Source organism: Stegostoma tigrinum, chromosome 12 (assembly GCF_030684315.1).
Source record: "Stegostoma tigrinum isolate sSteTig4 chromosome 12, sSteTig4.hap1, whole genome shotgun sequence".
NCBI classification, from domain to species: Eukaryota; Metazoa; Chordata; class Chondrichthyes; order Orectolobiformes; family Stegostomatidae; genus Stegostoma; species Stegostoma tigrinum.
The window spans coordinates 73943435-73966009 of NC_081365.1; the positions used below are offsets into that span (position 1 = coordinate 73943435).

At 43.2% G+C, this 22575-nt stretch overlaps 1 protein-coding gene across 4 annotated transcripts in view; it reads left to right on the top strand.

Annotated features, from left to right (window-relative positions):
- LOC125456812 (plastin-2-like) overlaps positions 1–22575 on the top strand; it is a 71867-nt gene that overhangs the window by 24803 nt on the left and 24489 nt on the right. For all 4 annotated transcript variants that reach the window (XM_059650437.1, XM_059650435.1, XM_048540237.2 and 1 more), the window contains exons 2-7: positions 3322–3416; positions 4031–4188; positions 8984–9110; positions 13125–13260; positions 20247–20328; positions 20517–20682. In XM_059650437.1, coding sequence (XP_059506420.1) covers positions 3350–3416; positions 4031–4188; positions 8984–9110; positions 13125–13260; positions 20247–20328; positions 20517–20682 — 736 coding nt within the window. In that variant the 5' untranslated portion in view covers positions 3322–3349. The remainder of the gene's footprint in view (positions 1–3321; positions 3417–4030; positions 4189–8983; positions 9111–13124; positions 13261–20246; positions 20329–20516; positions 20683–22575) is intronic.

Consider the following 22575-nt stretch of genomic DNA (forward strand, 5'->3'; position numbering starts at 1 on the left):
AACACGATCAATAGTGACTTTGCATGAGCTGCCATGAAGACAAGGGGAGTCACTTTAGAATTTAGGGTAGAATACAGGATAGAATGTCAAGTGTCTTTAATGTTTGCACAAATACAGTTGATTCAGGACAAAAGCTAGTTTTTAGGCAAATATAAGAGTGTCATGGAGTTATACAGCACAGAAACAGACCTTTTTAGTGCAATTTACCCACGCTGACCTGATATCCCAATCTGACTTCATCCACTTGCCAGGCCCATATCCCTCTTAAACATTTCCTATTCATATGCCTATTCAGATACAATTACAACATTTAAAAAGATATCAGCCTCCTCCTCCACCTATGGCAGCTTGTTCCATACACACATCACCCTCTGGAAAAAGTTACCTCTCAGGACCTTTTTTAAAATCGTTCCCCTCTCACCTCACCTTAAACTTATGCCTTTAGTCTTGGACTAAGGCCGAAGTGAAACTGCTCATCCCAAAACTAGCCCAGCTCATCCCCGCCTCCCTAACCTGTTCTTCCTCTCACCTATCCCCTCCACCCCCCACCTCAAGCCGCACCTCCATTTCCTACCTACTAACCTCATCCCGCCCCCTTGACCTGTCCGTCCTCCCCGGACTGACCTATCCCCTCCCCACCTATGCTCTCCTCTCCACCTATCTTCTCCTCTGTCAATCTTCGGTCTCCCTCCCCCTCTCTCCCTTTTGTTTTCTGAACCCTCTCCCATCCCCCTTTTCTGATGAAGGGTCTAGGCCCGAAACATCAGCTTTTGTGCTCCTGAGATGCTGCTTGGCCTGCTGTGTTCATCCAGCTCCACACTTTGTTATCTTGGATTCTCCAGCAACTGCAGTTCCCGTTATCTCTCCCGGATCCCTGTTGTTTTCTGGTTTACCCGGGTGTGTTGATGGCATGCTTTGTCACATGCTGACTTGATATCAAAGGCAGTTCCCCTCACCTAACCACCTGAGTAAAGCATTTGACTGGATAGGATTTGTCATGCCCTTTCATAGGCAGGACATAATCTTAAACATTGCTGAATAGATGCCAATGTTGCTGATGTATTGAGATAACTCCACGAGGTGTGTGACTGAGTCTGGAGCTGCAGTGTTGGTCCTCCATAATCTTCACTATATCCAGTGTGCACGGCCATTTCTTGATGATTGGAGAGAATGAAATTGGCTGAAGGCTGGTATCTGTGATCCTAGGAACCCCTCACGATGTCCAAGTTGGGTCATCAATTGAGTTGTTCTAGCTGAAAGCAGATTCACCCTTGTATTTGGCACTCCTCATCGTTGAGGTGTTCCTTTTACTGTTGGGTCTCCTAATTACTCACTCATTTCTGACCAAGTATGGCAGGGCTGTAGAGCTTCGCCCTGATTTTGTTGCTGTGGAAACATTATAGCTGTTTCAGTAGCATGTACCCTCAGTCATTTTAATACATTGTTTTACAGCATTGGCACTTTTATTTTTAGGTATAACTGCTGCTGATCCTGGGCTGCTCATCTGTGCTCCACATTGAACCAGAATAGATCTCCTGGTTTGATGATAGAATGAAGATTGTCAGGCCAGATTGTGTTAGAATACAATTCTGTTACTTCTAATGTCCCATAGGCCTCTCATGGTACCCAGTTCTGAGCTGCTCGGCCTGTTCTAAATCTCTCCCATTTTAAGACAGTGGTAGTATCACACCACACCATGTGTGCGCCTTCAGTGTGAATACAGGAGCACCTTTCCATAAAGACTATACAGTTATCACCCCCACCAGTGCAACCATTACAAGTTTCACGGGTGCTGGTTAGATGGAACGATCAGTTCGATTTTTGGGTTTTCTGTCATTCCCCTTCTCTCTCTACCCACTGCAAGCTCTATGCTTAGATTGATATTCCGTCTGTCTGCTTTTCTTTCCTTGCAAAGCTCTTTCAACCCACAACTGTGGATCTATAGATCAGACCAAGGAGAGGAGAGCAGATAGATTTTCAAAATGGCATGAGGTAACTTGATGAGTTTTTAACAACAGCCCAGCCACTGTGACTAACTAGTATTTTTGCCTTATTCCAGATTTATTTATTTAGTTGAATTTAAGTTTCCCAGGTGCTGTGGTAGAATTTGAATTCTCATCTTTTCAATCTTTTGCCTTTGGATTGCTAGTCCAGTAGTGTACCTGTTGTATTTGTGTACACACGTGCGCACAAGCCAAAGGAAGGATCAGCGAGATGGATATTAAAGAAGCATGTTCAAGTAGAATAGTTTGGATAAATTGCTCAATTAGTACAATATATTAATAGGAAGGCTAGCAAGAGTCTAAACATTACTGAAAAAAAAAAGCTCATTTGTCTTTGTGTGTTTCCATGATATTTATACAGGACAATAGGCAAGGATGTCAGTTCAGCTCATTTTTTTTATTATTATTATTTATTATTACCTCTTATTATATTCTTTCTTGGAGTTGGGTGTTGCTTTATTTCCCATCCCTAACTGAGTGGCTTACTAGTTCAGTTCGGAGGGCAGCTAAGAGTCAACTAAGTTGCTAAGTGTCCATAGTCACATCTAGGCCGGGCCAGGTAAGGATGGCAGACTTCCTTTCTTTATATCCCAAATCCAAGGTTATGGCTTCGAGCCCACTGTGGGATGTCAGCACATAATCTAGATTTGGCATTTTTAGTTCCACTGAGTGAGTATGGTAATTTTTTTTTTGAGATGCCCGATTGAAGGTGGAGAGCCAATAACTCTGCCTGGTCAAGTAGATGCAAACAGCATCCAGGTAATTATTTAACCCTGACCAACAGCAGCAAAAACAAATGAACTAATAATTCATCTCGCTTGAGATTTATGGAGTTATGGGGTAATGGTGCATGCAGATTGTTTGTGTAGTGCCTTAGGATGGCTGGGGTTGTGTGAAGTTGCGGACAACTATAACCATTTTTAAAAGGCATCTGGATGGCTACGTGAATAGGAAGGGCTTAGGGGAATATGGGCTAGATACTGGCAAATGAGACTAGGTCAGATTGGGATGTCTGGCTGGTACAGACGAGTTGGACTGGAGGGTCTGTTTCCATGCTGTATGACTTTATGACCGAGTGTTTTACTAGGTTCCTTGTGGCTGCTGCTATGGCCGCCACGTTTTCTTTTGTGCTTTCAAATCATAGGTTAAAAGATTGACTCAGTTATAGTAACATGAGTTAACAGAAAGGGAAACTTTATACTAATGTCAAATACGACCAGTTGATTTGAATATTTAAAAAAGGAATGAGGATTGTTGAGGATAATTACATTTTTTGGAGTACAAAGTTAATCAGGCAGTTTTCTTCTTTTGTTTTCAGATTAGTTTGCTTGTATCATTAACAAAATATGGCAGAAACAGTGCAGATCTCTAATGAAGAGCTGGAAGAACTTCAGGCAGCATTTTCAAAAATTGGTGAGTAATCGCATTACCTAACCTCAGCAGTAGTTACCGAAGAGGAAGAGACACCAGGAAAGACTGACCGACTGGCCAGAATGTACATTGATTGTGCTTCAGGTTAACTTATATATGATGGCAACAGGTCCTGGTATTCCATCACTTTCAATACGAAGATGGTCCACCCTCTTATTGCCATTACCACTCCCATGTTGGTCATGCCAATTAAACTTAAGTTCTTGAAGATCTGGCTGTTCTATGAATGTCACTGAGTGGGTCACTGAGTAGTTAGCTGGCCCTGTATGGTTATCTGCCTTTCGTGTAACTCCCTCCCACTCAGAACCCATCTTTGCCGTCCCCAATGACTATCTCAAAACAAAGCTAATAAATACTGTAGGGGACATGTGGCTGCAAGGACAATATCACATTGTTTGGCAAAATGCAAATAAATTTGAGCAGAAACTTCCTACAAAGCATACAATTGGCGTCCACAGCTTCAAATCCCATAAAGCACAAACTTCACTGTCAGACATCCTACAATCGAGCTAGTCAGGAAACGGGCACGAAGGGGGAAGTCCTAAGCCATTTGACCATCTAAAGGCTTTTACTAACTTTTAATTCTTGTCTTTCAGACACTGATAACTCAGGATACATTGATAACAACGAACTCCATAACCTCTTTCAACAAGCGAATTTACAATTGCCAGGCTACAAAATTCGTGAAATAAGAGAAGAGCTCGCAGCTGCTGGGAGTCAGAAAGACCAGATTAGTTTTGAAGACTTCGTTGGAGTAAGTTACAACATGCCTGTTTGGATTTATTTTTGACTGCGAAGACTGGGTTCCTCAAATATTAAAACCCCATCACTGCATTTTCGGTTATGAAGAGAATCAAACTGAACCTTTATTGGTTGGGCCAGATGTTGCTGTCAAAGTGACTGCAGGAGTTCATGGTGCTAGCCATCATTTTTATGTGCACATCATGGTAACTGCTGCAGGCTGATACACCCTCTTGTGGTACACTGGTGGTGTCCCACGAGGTTGGGTTCAAGCTCCACCTGGTCCAGAGTCATGTAATAACACTTCTGAACAGGTCAGTTAGAAAAATAGGTTAAATTAAAACAAAACGAGAAGATTGCTAGCCAAGGTTCCCCCATTCCACTCTTCGATTCCTGAGAACCTCAAATTGCTGCCTGCCGCACTACTGTCCAAGTGCACTGAAAAGCATGATGGGGCTGTATCTGCATAGAAGATATGAAGTAAAATTGCCATAAAATGTTACATTTTGTCCAACCTTTTTTAAAAGTGATGTTAATTTCTGCCAAACAGCCTGTTTGGCACTACATGGTAACTATCTGTGCCGTCCCATTCCTTTAGACCTGAGTCTGTGTTTTGTTTTGAAATTTTAGAAATACAAAGTTTAGTTTTCTTTTGTCATTTTCCCTTTTTTTTCTCCACCCTCCCTAGCAAAGTAATATTTTTATTTTCCCACTCTGTTTATTTCACCTCCATGTTTGATTTGACATTGAATTCACCTATTCTAGCTTGCAATCACTTGTTCAAACCTTGCATCATTCAGTTCAAAATCTTTTGACCTCGCTGGTTAAGGAGAGATCTGTTTGCTGACCCTGTTCACTCTGTCCTATCCCTGACTGTGATGCTAATAGCTGATTTCATGCAGCAGGTTGCTGATGTTCTTAAACTTACAAGGGGCAATCTATCAAAAGACACCTTTTAAATACCCAGTCCAATAAAATGCAATTAATATACTCTGGAAATGAGCAGAATGATTTCATTCCAAGAGAATGAAAGAGTCAGAAATGTAAATTTAAACGTCAAGAGTCCAGAAAGTAGAAGATTGTTGATGAATGAAATGCTCTTTGAACAACATGTAGCTTCTGTGGACAGAGGGTTTGAATGAGGTACCATCACACTTTTATCACTGAAACTCTGGTCCCTGGAGTTTGTTCAGAAATCTATTCCAACATGCCACTTTCCCCTGAATCCTAGCATCGGAATCAGAAGAAATATCTCCGCCGTTTTTGATGTCAAATGTGACTCATAGGAAGATTGTCATGGTTGTTGGGAGTGTTGTCAGTCATCTAAGCTCCAGGCCATCTCTGCTGGAGCTCTTCAGTAGTGTCTGAGGCCCAACCATCTTCAGCTGCTTCTTCAGTAACCTTCCCTCCATCATAAGGTCAGAAGTGAGGATGTTCACCAATGATTGCACAATGCTCAGCACTATTTGCGAGTCCTCAGACACTGAAGCAGCCTGTGTCCAAATACAACAAGATTTGGACAATATCCAGGGTTGGGCTGAAAAGTGGTTGGTAATATTGATGCCCCACAAGTGTCTGGCAATGACTATGCCAAACCAAAAATTCAATGGAATTACCATCACTGAATTTCCCATTCTCCAGAAAAAGAACTGGAGCAGCCACATGAACAGTAGCTACAAGAGCACGTCAGAGGCTAGAAATACTGCAGTGACTAACTTGCCTCCTGACTTCCCAGAGCTCGTCCACAAGGCACAAGTCAACAGTGTGATGGAATACTCCCCACTTACCTGGATGGGTGCAGCTCTAACAGTCGAGAAGCATGACATCATCGAGGACAAACGTGTCCTTTTGATTAGCACACAATCCACCATGTTCAACATGTACTCCCTCCACCAGCAATGCTCAGTCGCAGCCATCTGTGTTACCAACAAGATGCATTGCAGGAACTCTCCGAAGGTCCTTAGACGGTAGCTTCTAAACCCATGACTTCCTTATGTCTAAAAGGACAAAAACAGCAGATAAACAGGAATACGACTGTCTGCTAGTTTGCCTCCAAGCCACTCCCCAAATTGACTTGGAAATATATTGCTGTTCTTTCAGCATTGTTGACCCAAAATCCTGGAATTCCCTCTTATAAGGGCATTGTGGACAAGTAAACTACAGCAGTTCAAGACAACACCTCGCCACCACCTTTGCAAGAGCAACTAAGACCGTAAGACATGGGAGTGGAAGTAAGGCCATTCAGCCCATCAAGTCCACTACGCCATTTAAATCATGGCTGATGGGCATTTCAACACCACTTCCCTGTACTCTCCCCATAGCCCTTGATTCCTTTTGAGATCAAGAATTTGTCGATCGCTGCCTTGAAGGCATCCGACGTGCCGGCCTCCACTGCACTCTGCAGCAATCATGGGCAAGGATGGGCAAAATATACTGACCAGCCAATGATGCCCCAAATAAATAATTTTAAAGGGCCAACTGTCTTGGAATCCTTGTGGGGGAAGGAGTTAATTGTTTTCTGACATGAGTCAGAAAGCTGTGATGCCAATACAACTTTTGCTCAGGAAATATCCTGTGACAGAAGCTGAAACTGTGGTCCCATTGGACGTATAATTTGGATAACTGTACTATATTTCATTTTTCAATCCAGCATCTAAGAGTGGCCTACACTGGTATAGAGGCTCGGGGGTTGGGTCTGCATATATATCCTGCCTGGCCTCACTCACACAAGTGAGCACCCCTTCACAGGCTGCTAGTCCTCCACTCAGCTGGGGCGTCATCTCAAACTGCCAAGACCAGGTTGTTCCTGGCTTTCCAGTCATCATTGAATCCTCCCACCAGCTTGTGTGGCCGATCTGGTCCATGGAGTCTGGATAGAAGCAACTTGATGGGCTTGATTACCTTTTTTCATGCTTCTGATTTTCCTGTGCTACCAGAAGGTTGCAAGGCCCTTTTGATTTCCCAAATTTCCAGTTATAATTGAAGTCGATTTCCACAAGGCACGGGAATATTTAACAAATCATGCCTTGGTCTCTTTTTCACTTTACGTTGGTTCAAACAAACCTAGACAAGCAGTACTTGGAAAGTCTTCATATCCTATGCTCCTCATTCCCATTTATATGTAAATTATTGCATTTGAACTAATTACAAATGTTACTTCATTTTCAAAAGCTGCATCAATGAATAACAAATCAACAGTAAATCCTACATTTTACCTACAAGAAAAATCTTCTCGCTTGACACAAAATCAGTACGATGGCCCTTTCATGATGGCGTTTTTTAAAATTTTGTTTCTTTTTCTCACCAGCTTCCTCTGCCTCTTGCTCACCTTTCCCTCCCTTCTTGATATTGAACCTTTCCTGATCACTAGCAGTCCCAGAATTTTGCTCGAATATTCTCTCCCTTTTTTTTTTCTTTTTTTTAAATCTGACTCCATGAAGAAGACCAGTTTGGATATTTTCTAAATCAACCTGTTTAGAGGTGTTATAATACATGTCCGGAGCATGTGGGACTTGAATCCAGGTCTCCTGGCTCAGAGGTGGGGGCTACCACAATGCTGTCTTGAGGGTCACAGTTTAATCTGAACCTGTTCTCATTCAATCCCTGTGGAGATGGTGTAGTAATGAATGAGGGATGATCCAGAGAAATTGAGACTAAATTGAGATGTCTTTGGGTCAAGGTCACATGCGAGCATGAATTTCTGTGCAAGGTGTGATTGCTAGCCATGCAAAAGCACTAAGCCTCATTGCAATGCTGGGAAACCTACCACGAGCCTCCGCTTAAAACTGGGTGTTCTTTGGATTTGAATGAGGGAGCCACACACCATTTGGCTGGGTGGAGATCTGTCACTCCAGGTTGGAGCTATGGTTGTAACCCCAAAATCCCTGCAGTACAGGTTAGGCCTGTTTATAGGGGTAAGTGAACATCACTGAAACTAGATACTACTGCCAAAGTATCTTTCAGGTGATGGTTCAGCTTTTGTCCCTTTTTCTACAGCTTGATCTCCACAGCTGTTCCTATGAGTTTTCACTTACACGTGGCTGTTTTTTAAACCCACAATTATAGAAGGCATTTTGCCCCAGGAAATCAGATTGTTCAAATCTTAGCTTATTATGATTACAAGAATGAACTTAGTTATGAGGATAGAGTGGACTTCATTGGAGCTGTAGCATGAGCCCAGAGCCAGGGAGACGATGAAGCATTATCGTAAATTTGAACTATTTCTTCATTGGTTGTGATAATGTTACTGAAAGCACGAAATAAAAGTAATCACAAAAGTATTATCGTATAAAGATTAGGGAAAAATCTTTACACGGATGCTGATTTAGAATGTTACAGAATTCATAAATTCTTTTGAAACTGAAATAGGTGATTGGAATTGAAATGTCTCGGGGCAGCAGAATAAGATGTCATGGTTGGCAGGTGAAAATAGTTTTTTGTTATCATAGATAACAAGGTGTAGAGCAGGCCAAGCAGCACCAGAGGAGGAGGAAAGCTGACATTTCGGGTCTAAACCCTTAAGAAGTGGCCTGTTTCTGTGATAGAAAACTCAAATGATTTTCATCTTGACTTCCCTAATTCATTGTTGTCACTTTAGTTACAGTAAAACAAATGTTGATTTTCTTTTCAAAGTACTTTTATTGGTTATGTTATGATGCAATCATACTTTAGTTTTATATGTATGGCTGACAAAATATGGCTGCATCTTGTTTCTTCTTTATATATAGGCTGCATTTCCAAAATTTTTTTGTTGCCTTTTGAGGTTGCCCTCTGAAATGTAAGAATAATTGTCTCGTGTATTTTCACAGCTTTTCTATGGCTTAAAGAGCAGTGATGTTGCAAAGACATTCAGAAAACAACTCCTGAAAAAGGAGGGAATCTGTGCCGTTCATGGAACTGAAAAGTCTAGCGAAGGAACTCAGCACTCCTACTCTGGTAAGCCAAGCCCTGTTTGTAACACCTAGGTCAAAGTAAGCTACTGTCTACTTTTGAGCTGAAAAGTGGATTTGCATGCTTTTTGTCAGATATATTTCAGGGGGAGCTGGATTGGCCTATGACGGGAAAATAAATATTTCTGTTTTAATTCATTTTCTGGGATGTGAGTGTCACCAGCTGGCAAGCATTTATTGTCTGTCTCTAGTTGCCCTTGAGATGGTGGTGAGCTGCCGTCATGAACTGCTGCAGTCCACCTGCTGTGGGTTAATAAGAAGCCATTAGGATTTTGGCCCAGTGTCAGTGAAGGAATGGTGATATATTTCCAAATCAGGATGGTGAGCTCCTTGGAGAGCAACTTGAAGGTGTTACTATATATCTATTGCCCTTGTCTTCCAATCCATATGTGGACGTATTGGGCCCAAGTGGCCTCTTTCTCCGCTGTCCATTCTGTAATTTGATAATGATCGCCTTTGTCTACTCTTAAAATAGTTTTCAGAATGCAGATATACAGTTCATGCTATATTTATTAATAAGGTTGCCTGATTGCAACCTTGGTTCCTGAGCATACAACTCCCTATTTAGTGGCTGCGGTTTAGTCCAAAATACATGTTCAGGGAATTCGTGGATTTGAATCCCGCCATGGCAGATGGCGAATTTGAATTTGAATTTTAAAAGTATGGAACAGAAATCTCCTCTAATGGCTTCCAGATAACCAATATTGGTTATTGTAAAAACACTTTTGACTCTCTGTCCCTTTTTAGGGAAGAAAAATTTGCCATCTTTACCTGGTCTGGCCTACACATTAACTAGGAATAGTGGGTTGATAATTATGCCACATTGTTCCAAAACTTGTCCACATGTGTAATGCCAATTGCAATGAGACCACCTAAATTATCAATTTGATTTGATTTATTGTTGTCACACGTACCTAAATACAATTAAGCGTTTTGTTTTGCAAGCAGTACAGTCAGATCGTGACATAACTTGTCATAATAGATCATGAGGAGTTTGGACAGAGCGACGCATACAAGGTTACAACTGCGCAGTAGGTGCACTAAAGCAATTTTCCTGACTGGCTGCTACCCGGACAAAAGCAGTTCACTCTAGGTTTTCATCAATAAGTAACAGTACATCTGTTTATTGTAACAGGCTTTAACTTGTACAAAAACAATGGAAAGAAAGGATTTCTACTCTATGCAACCTTAACCATACCACTTGAGGAATGTTTGGGATCCATTTCGATAAAGACAGACAAAAGACAAATGGTTTAAAACATAAGTAATGGGTAGAAAGAGAATATTGGTTAAACAGAATTCCAAAGGATCAAAGTTCCTGACCACTGGGTAGAAAGTACTTTTTTTAGCACTAGTTTTTTGGTTCTTGCAATAGTGCGATATTATCGTGTGTCATTGGTTGACCCTCAGTTCTTGTGGTATTTACTCTCAAAATCTCCTTTTTTTTTTAGCTTTCAGCAACATTGTACTGCACAGCTCAACCATGTGCAACACTTGATTTTCAAGTTGCAAAACATTCTTGTTTTATTTAAGTTGTAACAGTCCAATTTCCATTTCATTTATTGTTCTAAAACATAGAAACTGTGGACTCTTGTAATGTGACTCCAGACTCCTAGCAACATGATCGTTAACGACCCTGTGAAATGGCCCAGACAGACACTTCAAAGGCACTTGGGAATGGGTGGGAGATGCCAGCGATGCCCACACCTCCATGCAAGAACAAAGGAGGAAAGGAAAAGTTTCCACAACATTGAGATAATAAGGTGTAGAGCTGGATGAACACAGCAGGCCAAGCAGCATCTTAGGCTCCATCCCCGCATCTTTGACTTGTCTGTCTCCCTCCTGTCCACCTATCTTCTCCTCTATCCATCTTCGATCCACCTCCTCTCTCTCCCTATTTATTTCAGAACCCTCTTCCCCTCCCCCATTTCTGATGAAGGGTCTAGGCCTGAAACGTCTAAAAGCTTTCCTGCTGTTCTGCTTGGCCTGCTGTGTTCATCAAGCTCTAAATACTGTTATCTCAGATTCTCCAGCATCTGCAGTTCCTACTCTCTCTTTCCATATCATTGAACTAGATTTTTATCTGCAGGAAAGGTTGGAACATAGCATAGGTTGGGACTAGTGTGGTAGACGGTATACACATAGCACAGTCTTTGCTTTGTTCTGGGCACTCTAGCTGTTTGTATCCCAGAACAAGGCAATGGAAAGAAAAAGCAAACTGTTTAGCTAGGTTGTGTGTGCAAAGGACCTTCTCTCTTATACTCCTGACCTCCACAAATTGCCTTTTAATTTCTCATTAGTGGAACTTTAAGCAAATAAGAAACATGAAAATAATATTTACAGACTTACTGTGTGACTTTTTGCTGTTAAAACTTTTAAATGTCACTCACTATAATATTTGTTAATATTTTGTAATCTGCATACAGCAGTCAGAAATAATAAATTATCATGCATATCCAAATCAATTGGATGTCTAGTGAATTTTACAGACATCTATCCTGAGAGATTTCAATCAGTTTCCCCATACATATACCATACTGGACGTAATTTTTCCTTACAATTAATATGGTTTTGGCAGTAGTTTGAGAAATCACCATTGTGTTGTAATGATTGATGCACTATTCAGTTGAGAAGTGGCCCAAATGCCTGTTGGGAAACTTATTTCAATTTATTAAAAATTTACAGGAAATTATGCAACTAAGTGTTGCCATCAAGGATTACCAAATTTCTGAGAAGTACAAAGGGGTGATGGCTTTTGTGTATAATGCAATTGATGATGACACAAGCATCATTGAATACAGCGTCTTGCCCACGTGCTGGACATTGTGGATTTCGCCACTCAATGAGCTGTTTCAACTGGAGTTTACCTCCACGCCAACATTCAGTTGTGAGGCTCAGTTTCGCACCAGGTCAATGTACCTGATCTGAGCTGTTGGTGTCGGCTAGTGTGAGGGTGTCTCTATCACCTCTTCAAGAGCTGCTGGCTCATCAGGGTCAAAGCTAGCACTTCTTTCCTAGCAGCGCCAACTGATGGGAGTAGTCACTGCTGAGACTGCAGCTCATCCCTGATGTGGGCTAGACTTGATTCAAACAGACTGACCTTGCTGGGGCATGCCTGGCTGAGGGCATGGGTCAGTTGGGTAAAATACCAGTGAGGGGATGCTCCCAAGTGGGCACTAGTCATCCACTTAAGGGCCGCAGTTAGCTTCAGGGTTGGGCAAGTCACCAAAAACCAACCCTTATACTGGTACATCAGCTGCACAGGTGGGGACGTTATCATATAGGGGAGCAGGAGCTGGGGACATGGTATGGGATGGGGGTATTTGCTGGCAGATGTGAGATGGTGAGGGAAATGTGGTGAATGGAAAGTTCTATAAGGCGGCGATTTTTGGCCCACTACTTTCATAGTAGCTCTCAATAGAACAGAACAATTAGTCCCACTCCCTGCTGCTATCTAGTCATTCCACCACCACCCGTGCCTGCCCCCACCTTCTGGAGCAGTTTTTTTCCTCCAAGTGCCCACTTGGTTCCCTTTTACAATAATTATTTGTATTTGTTTCCATGGGCAGTGCGTTTGAGGTTATTATAAGAACATGCAGTGTAGTCGCTGCATAACAAGTATTCCTCCTTGCATTCCGTTCCCTAAATGAATAACCTATATCTCATTGTACCATGATAATCCGTGATGAAGCTAATGCCTATTAATCAAAGGGTGAAGGATTCCAATTAGCAATGCTGGCTAGCATTCTTTTAATACCACTCCTCCTCTTATTTTAAAAGCACAATGTCTGTGTTGTTAGGAGTACTCAAAAGTGAATCTTTGGTCAATTCTTGGCAGTATGAGTTTTGTGCTGTCAGTTATTGCTGTGTTACAGTATTGAGAAATGCACTGTGCAAGAGAGGGGTTAAAACAAAAAAAAATTTTGGCTCCAGGAGTCCTCTGCACATTGGTCATTTGTCTAACAATGAAAACATTCAAGTGTGATCTTATTTATTGCAGAGGAAGAAAGGTATGCCTTTGTTAATTGGATCAACAAGGCTTTGGAGAAGGATCCAGACTGTCAGCAACTGATTCCTATGGATGCCAATAGTGATACTGAGCTCTTTGCTGCTGTTGGAAATGGTATCATCCTTTGGTAAGTATTTCTGCTTTCGCCCCACACATTCCTGCCAATATGGCTGTGGTCTAAAACAGCCTGATCAGCCTTTATTGACCCAAGCAGACATTTGTCTTGGAGCAGAGAACATCCGACATCAATAAGTTCCCTGACTTTGCCAGTTGTCACTCTTTCTGACAGGGAACGAACAGAGGCAGTGGCAATAAGGCAGTAACTCTTATGTCCATGTTTTACAGAAGACTGAACTTGAAAGGAAATGATGAGGAGTTCTCATGGTGCTGTGGCGGTATCCCTGTCCCAGGACTGGGAGTCCTGGGTTCAAATTGCACCTGCCCCAGAAGTAGGTTGTAACATCCCTGGCTAGTTTGACTAAAAATATATACAAGTAAATGAACACATTCCCCACAATAGTCACCACAGATTTTATGTAAAATGAGTGAGCATGATCTACACATGTATTCAGCTTAGTGGACATTCTTATATCATGCAAAGCCATTTGGGATTCTTGCCTTTTATTGTCAGGCTTTGAATACTAGAGCAGGGAGGTTATAATGGAGCTGTATGTAATATTAGTTGGGCTCCAACCGATGTATTGTGTGCTGCTCTAGTCACCCATTATAGGAAAGATGTGATTTCTCTGGGGAGGATGTAGAGGAGATTTACAAGGATGTTACCTGGGCTGGAGCAGTTCAGCTATGAGATTGGAGTTGTTATCCTTTAAAGCTGACAAAAAGCTGAGGGAAGGAACTCATTGAGGTGCAAAATTGAGAGGCAGAGACAGGTTAGTTGGGGAGAAATCAGTAACCGGGGACACCAGGGTCTTAAAATAAGGAGGAGATTTAGAGAGGATTTGAGGTAAAGAACCTTCACTCAGAGGGTTGTAGGTAACTGGAATTCCATTGTCTAAAAGAACAGTGAAGGAGGGAACTCTTGAGCCTTTTTAAAGTATTTGTTTCAAGTGCTTGTTTAATGTTAATTACAACCTACCAGCTAAGTGCTGGAAAAAGGGATCAGGTTAGATGACCTGGACATGATGGGTTGTAGGGCCTCTTCTCTGTGCTGTAAAACCTCGGTACTCTTTGTGGTACTGGCGTCTGGAGTATTGCAGATTTGGGAATCAAACCATCAAGATGGCAATATTCACTGGGAAGGACAGATCACTGGAGGCAGAACAAACTGAAGAGACTGAATGGCTTCTTGTGCTTGTCTTCTGCACTGTTTCGCACACCCTCCTTTATGCAAAAACCCAACTGGTCTTCAGGAATCGCTTGACTTGATCAGTGATCATTTCTTTCTTTAGTTACTGCTCTGTTTGTATTCCCATGTCTATTGCCGAAAAGAATTGAAAGTGCTGGGAGTACCCTGGTAGTATTAGGAGGGCAAAAAACAGAATTAATGTTTCATTTTGGGGTGTTCTGAAGAAAGGACCTCGACCTGAAAGATTAACCTGATTTCTGTCTGTCAGCCCACTGAGTGTTTTCTGTTTGCATTTTAGAGCTCCTGCAAACATAGTATTTTGACTGTTTTATGCATGCTCTGTGTTAAAGAGGCTTTCTCTTCTCCTTTTATACACACCTCCCAGAACCCCACCTCAAGGCTGGGAGTGCACTTGTGATCCCTGTACTTGGGTGTCTTCCAAGGCAGTTCTTCAGTCAATTGTGTGATAAAACTGACAGTAACTCTTGCACCAATGTTATCCCTCCTCAAGAATCACAGCAAGTAGACACCAATGTAATTGGTCTAAGATTATGGGTCAGGTAGCCATTGAATTTCCATCTTGCACCTTTGCTACCTGCACTTCACATTCAAAATCACCTCCATATCACATTGGTCTTAATGGTGCAAGAATATATAAATACCCAAATTTATAACATTAATTTACCATGTCTGAGTCACTGATATATCTTTTGAGCATCCTTTCCACCTACTTTTCAGAAATAACCCCACAGAGGCCAATATCCCATCATCAAGTCACCCGTTAATTTACAGAGTCCTTGATACTGATCCAGCTCCCTCACAGCTACCTGTGAGTGAACAGGATGTCTGACACCCCTGTTTATGCCTATCAGCCAGGGTTTCCTGGGGCTGTTAAGTTGATCTAATCACAACTCCTCCTATGAGCTCCATCTGGTTGATCTCATTACAGTCACAACACTTTCCACTAACTATACAGTTACGACCATATTCTGGTTAATTCGTATGTTCACACTGCCACAGTGTCATCAAGATGTACAGCGCAAAAAAATGTCCCTTTGGCCCATTGAAGTCTGTGCTGATCAAAAACAACCACCACACTATCCTAAGAGATAATGGGAACTGCAGATGCTGGAGAATCCAAGATAACAAAGCGTGGGGCTGAATGAACACAGCAGGCCCAGCAACATCTTAGGAGCACAAAAGCTGATGTTTCGGGTCTAGACCCTTCATCAGAAAAAGGATTTTCTGATCCTTTTGTGCTCCTAAGATGCTGCTTGGCCTGCTGTGTTCATCCAGCCCCACACTTTGTTACCAAACTATCCTAATCCCATTTCCCAGCACTTGGCCCATAGCCTTGTGTGCTTTGGCATCACTGGTGCACATAAAAATATGTTTTAAATGTTGAGGTTTCTGTCTGTACCACCCTTAGACAGTAAGTTCCAGGTTCCTGTTTTCAGGTGGAAAAAGTGTTTTTTTTTGTTTTCCTCAATCCCCTCTAAACCTCCTGCCCCCTACCTTTAACCTATACCCCTTTGCTCATTTGATCCCTACGTCAAAGGGGAAAAATTCCTTGTCAACCAAATATAAAAGACTCATACTTTTCAGTCATGCTCTTCAGTCTTATCTGCGCTAAGGTTTAAAAAACCAGTTTATCCAATCTCTCATAACTGAAACTCTGCAGCCCAGGTAAAGCTCCTCTGTACCCTCTCCAATACTGTCACTTCCCTCCTAGAATGTGGGTTCCAGAAATGCACACAATACTCTAGCTGTGGCCTAAGCAACCTTTTTGTAAAGTTCCAGTATCACTTTCCCTGCTCTTAAATACAATGCCTCTCCAATAAAGCCAAGAATCCCTTCTGCCTTCCCAGTCACTTTGTCCGCCTGTCCTGCTGCCTTTAGGAATGGAGGACGTGCACATCAATGTCCCACTGATCCTTGGTACTTCCCAGGGTCCTAGCATTCATGTATATTTTTAATTTTTTTTGTGTGGGTACTATTGGCGAGGCCATCTGTAGTTTCCCAAGGTTGCCATCTTGATTTTCTGCTGAGACCGGAGGGGTTGTGGACTTTAAGATTGTGGATGGCTGCTTACTAATAGACTACTTTGTCCTGGTTAGTGGTGAGGTCTTCATGTATTGGAACTGCACATCCATCCGCGTAGTTTTGCATCGTACTACTGACCTGTCACTTTGTAGGTGGTAGACCTCTCTGCTTTGGGAAAGTCAGGCTATGAGCCATTCAAGGCAGAATGGCTGGCCTGTAATCTGGTGTGAGAGCATTTCTGTTCCAGCTGAGTCTTTCATCGGACATAACACTCCCAGTTGTTGCTTGGTGATGATAATGTCATTGAATGTCAAGGGGATGGTTAGCCAGCATTGTTGAAGATAGTCAAGCCAAGGTATATGTGTGATGGAAATGTTACTTACCACTTATCAGCCTAGTCAGTACTTGTAGCAAAGTCTCCTTCAGGATTTGAGAAGTAAATGTAGGAACCTACATGGGTCCTGGCTATCCCTGCATTTTCTACATGGGGTTCACATTTATTTGAGATTAGGATGATCACAAGGTTCACCCAGTACATCCCAATTGGCCTGATGTGTCCTGCCACTATCCGCATCAGAGAGAGCCACATTTGTCTTTCTATACTGTCTGGGTGCTGTATTAATTGACATCACTATCCTATGCTTAGAATATGGAGTCAAGCAGTTGGTCATAGAGCTGTGTACCCACCTCTGTTATCCCACCTCTGGGTCCCAGAAGGGTGTCACCAAGCTGGCATCATTTCTGTCTCTGGAACAGGAGGCCCAGGTTTAGGTCTCACTTGCTCCAGATGTGTTCCAAATCTCTGAACAGAGCCAATTAGAAAACCTCTAAAACAGGCATTTTGATGGATAGTGCACAGGAGTGAGTGGAGCGTTTTTAGTTCCAAGGTGATCCAACATTCATTTCACACAAAACCAAATCTTGTGGGAGTGCTAACTTAACTGTACTACTTTCAAACACAAGGCATGTGCGTGAGCATAATTTTTCTAAATTTAATCTGTTCTAATCAACTTTTTCATTGATGCTATTACACACCTCTGGAGCAGATGGACTTGAATTAGGGCCTTCTGGTCCAGGGGTAGGAATAGTACCACTGTACTACAAGTGAGTGAACATAATTCTTACCAATATAATAAAATGTGAGGCTGGATGAACACAGCAGGCCAAGCAGCATCTCAGGAGCACAAAAGCTGACGTTTCGGGCCTAGACCCTTCATCAGAGAGGGGGATGGGGTGAGGGTTCTGGAATAAATAGGGAGAGAGGGGGAGGTGGACCGAAGTTGGAGAGAAAAGAAGATAGGTGGAGAGAGTATAGGTGGGGAGGTAGGGAGGGGATAGGTCGGTCCAGGGAAGACGGACAGGTCAAGGAGGTGGGATGAGGTTAGTAGGTAGATGGGGGTGCGGCTTGGGGTGGGAGGAAGGGATGGGTGAGAGGAAGAACAGGTTAGGGAGGCAGAGACAGGTTGGACTGGTTTTGGGATGCAGTGGGTGGAGGGGAAGAGCTGGGCTGGTTGCGTGGTGCAGTGGGGGGAGTGGACGAACTGGGCTGGTTTAGGGATGTTTAGGGTTTAGGGTTTAGGGGGAAGGGGAGATTTTGAAACTGGTGAAGTCCACATTGATACCATTAGGCTGCAGGGTTCCCAGGCGGAATAGGAGTTGCTGTTCCTGCAACCTTCGGGTGGCATCATTGTGGCACTGCAGGAGGCCCATGATGGACATGTCATCTAAAGAATGGGAGGGGGAGTGGAAATGGTTTGCGACTGGGAGGTGCAGTTGTTTGTTGCGAACTGAGCGGAGGTGTTCTGCAAAGCGGTCTCCAAGCCTCCGCTTGGTTTCCCCACTGTAGAGGAGGCCACACCGGGTAGAATGGATGCAGTATATCACATTGGCAGATGTGCAGGTGAACCTCTGCTTAATGTGGAATGTCATCTTGGGGCCTGGGATAGGGGTGAGGGAGGTGGTGTGGGGACAAGTGTAGCATTTCCTGCGGTTGCAGGGGAAGGTGCCGGGTGTGGTGGGGTTGGAGGGCAGTGTGGAGCGAACAAGGGAGTCATGGAGAGAGTGGTCTCTCCGGAAAGCAGACAGGGGTGGGGATGGAAAAATGTCTTGGGCGGTGGGGTCGGATTGTAGATGGCGGAAGTGTCGGAGGATGATGCGTTGTATCCGGAGGTTGGTGGGGTGGTGTGTGAGAACGAGGGGGATCCTCTTGGGGCGGTTGTGGCGGGGGCGGGGTGTGAGGGATGTGTTGCGGGAAATACGGGAGACGCGGTCAAGGGCGTTCTCGATCACTGTGGGGGGAAAATTGCGGTCCTTGAAGAACTTGGACATCTGGGATGTGCGGGAGTGGAATGTCTTGTTGTGGGAGCAGATGCGGCGGAGGAATTGGGAATAGGGGATGGAATTTTTGCAGGAGGGTGGGTGGGAGGAGGTGTATTCTAGGTAGCTGTGGGAGTCGGTGGGCTTTAAATGGACATCAGTTACAAGCTGGTTGCCTGAGATGGAGACTGAGAGTTCCAGGAAGGTGAGGGATGTGCTGGAGATGGCCCAAGTGAACTGAAGGTTGGGGTGGAAAGTGTTGGTGAAGTGGATGAACTGTTCGAGCTCCTCTGGGGAGCAAGAGGCGGCGCCGATACAGTCATCAATGTACCGGAGGAAGAGGTGGGGTTTGGGGCCTGTGTAGGTGCGGAAGAGGGACTATTCCACGTAACCTACAAAGAGGCAGGCATAGCTGGGGGCCATGCGGGTGCCCATGGCCACCCCCTTAGTCTGTAGGAAGTGGGAGGAGTCAAAAGATAAGTTGTTGAGTGTGAGGACGAGTTCAGCTAGGCGGATGAGGGTGTCGGTGGAGGGGGATTGGTCGGGCCTGCTGGACAGGAAGAAGCGGAGGGCCTTGAGGCCATCTGCATGCGGAATGCAGGTGTATAGGGACTGGACGTCCATGGTGAAGATGAGGTGTTGGGGGCCAGGGAATTGGAAGTCCTGGAGGAGGTGGAGGGTGTGAGTGGTGTCACGGACGTAGGTAGGGAGTTCCTGGACCAAAGGGGAGAAAATGGAGTCCAGATAGGTGGAGATGAGTTCGGTGTGGCAGGAGCAGGCTGAGACGATGGGTCGACCAGGGCAGGCAGGTTTGTGGATTTTGGGAATTCTTACCGATGCTTTGTTTCCCTATTTCCAGACTTTCACTTGGTGCCCCAAATTTGTCAACTGATTACTTAATCGGTTGGCAGCTTTCCATAAATGAATTTGTAATCCCCATCTCACCTTCTGCCACTTCCTTTTCATGTCATGTGTTTAACATTTCTGTAAGAGTCTTGGAAATGCTCCTCTTAATCAGTCCCCTCCCCCACTCCCAGTTTGAGTTGTCTGGAGAGAGGGAGAAAGAGAGACATAACATTCAACTTAAGTTCAGTGGTATTGTGTACAGATCCCTTGGTTACTTCAGCTCCAGAAACAGGAATGTGCGTCTGAATGATTCTAATAGAAACCCAGAAGTAATTTGTTTCTGCTGTCTATAACCAGAGAATTCCTCACTGTGCAGTTGGAAAGGGTAGAATGGATAAGGTCTTAATGTTATTGTTGTTGTTCGTGTTCTTGTTGTTGTCAATTTTTTCAAAACTATTTTTTGTTCCTTGTTCTTAGTTACCTCTAGGAAGGTTTGTGGGATTTGTTTGTTTCAATTTTTCTTTTGATTTGCTGGCCACTAGGTCTCTGTCATGGATATTTTTCATTTTATACATTTCTGATCAACTTCTTTTTTAATCTAGTAAAATGATCAATCTGTCAGTACCTGACACCATTGATGAGAGGACGATTAACAAAAAGAAGCTCACCCCATTCACTATACAGGTAGCCAGCTCAGCTTGCATAAATTCTTATTAATTCAGCCTATGTGCCATTTTAACACTGCATTAATGTGCTTGTCTTTGACAGCAAGATACATTGCTGGCTGCCAGAATGACTTTGACTTTGCTTTCTCTTAACTGTGACACATACAGATGTTCACCACTGCTTACAACCTTTCCTTATTTTTGCAGGAGAATTTGAATCTGGCTTTGAATTCTGCCTCAGCAATTGGGTGCCATGTAGTTAACATCGGTGCTGAGGATCTCAAAGAGGGGAAGCCTCACCTTGTCTTAGGTCTGTTGTGGCAGGTCATCAAAATTGGCCTGTTTGCAGATATTGAACTGAGCAGAAATGAAGGTAGGTGCTGGTGTCAGCTCAAGGGCAGCAGTCTGATCCCTTTTAACAGGGTGGACGCTGGGAAGTTGTTTCCGTTAGGGAGACTAGGACCTGTGGGCACAGCCTCAGAATTAGAGGGGGTAAATATAAAACTGAAATGAGGAGACATTTCTTCAGCCAGAGGGTGGTAGGCCTGTGGAATTCATTGCCGCAGAGTGCAGTGGAGGCCGGGACGTTAAATGCCTTCAATGCAGGGATTGATAAATTCTTGATCTCATAAGGAATCAAGGGCTACGGGTTGAGTGCAGGGAAGTGGAGTTAAAATGCCCATCAGCCATGATTTAAATGGCGGAGTGGACTCGATGGGCCGAATGGCCTTACTTCCACTCCTATGTCTTATGGTCTTATAGTTTTAGGTTTATGGGTTGATTTAAGTTAACGATTGTTCCACTTGTAATGAAAAGCACATTCTAAAGGAAAGCTATTTCTTAAGTCTGTTCTGCTGTCCGCTTAGATGATGGCTGAACTGATTCTTAACCTCGAACTTGCCTTAGGTAAAAGTGTAAATGGTTATCGACCTATCTACCATACTGTCTTCAGTTGGGCAGAAGATAAGTGTGTACACGTGTACGAATAGATTCAAGAACAGCTTCTTCACTGCAGCTAGTAGATTTTTGAATGGACCCTCAAATTTTAAATTTGATGTTGAGCTTACTGTCTGTGCACCTTCTTTGGAGCTATTACATTGTATTCTTTGCTCTGTACTATTACCTTAATGAACTTTGTACGGTGTGATCTGCCTGTACTGCTTGTAAACAAAACTTTTCACTGTACCTGGATATGTGACAAAAATCAAATCAAGTCAATCGCAGTTTTACGTTTTTTTTATTAGTTGCTCCACAGGCTCAATAAGATTTTGAGAGACAGGGATATAGATTTCCATAACTCTTAGTGTGACAAAATATTTCCTCACCTTCAACACTTGAAAATCAAAGAGTTAGATCACTAAGTTAGGTTGCCTTCCTTTTGACCAGAGGAAATAGGTTTAATTGACCATATCAACTCCATTTTAAATAATATCTTAAATACTTTTTGTCAAGTTACCCCTTAACATTTCAGATTCAAGAGACTGAGTCTAATCTCCTGAACCCAAATAGTCCTGGTATCGTTCTGGGTTGTACCCACTTCACTGGTCCCTAATGACACATTCTTGTGACTTCCACATATTGGACCTTAACCCACTAAGGTTTATAATCCCCCAGGCTGCAATCTCAGGCCAAGAATTAATATTGTAACATTTCTGTTTTAATTTCCCCCTTAGTCATGGTCAGTGAGTGGTGAATCTACTGGAAGATTTCCTTCACACTCTCCTGGCTTGAGCACAGCCAAGTACCTCAACTAGTATAACGTTGGTAATGGACACTGTGTGCGTGACAGTAAATCTGAGATAGATGTGAGCCTGGGTAACCCAGCTCATAAGGGGCAGTAGCAGCTCAAAGGTGCAGACTTTCGGGAATTGGCCAGCCAGTAACCCTCGTGCTTCCATTTGAGTTAGGATGACATCAATTCGACAAACCTACGTTTTTCAATTTGTCGATCATGTGACTGATTACACTGTGTCACTCAGCAAAAGTGACCTGACAGAGGAGCAGTTGTGAATTCTAACCATGTTACAGTCTGATACTATTGAAGCTGTACTGTTTTTAGCAAACTGTGTGCCAATTAGCCTCTGTCTCTCAATGCTCCCCATCCGCACACCCTTGGAGTTGGAAATCCAGTAGTTATTCATCATGGACATAGATGTCATTGTTATTTCGGTCAAATCAGCACTCCAGAACACAGCTTTTTTTTCTTTGAAGAGTTTTGAGGAGAGGGGTGCGGCCGTTGTTATTTATAGGTGATGTTTGTCTACAG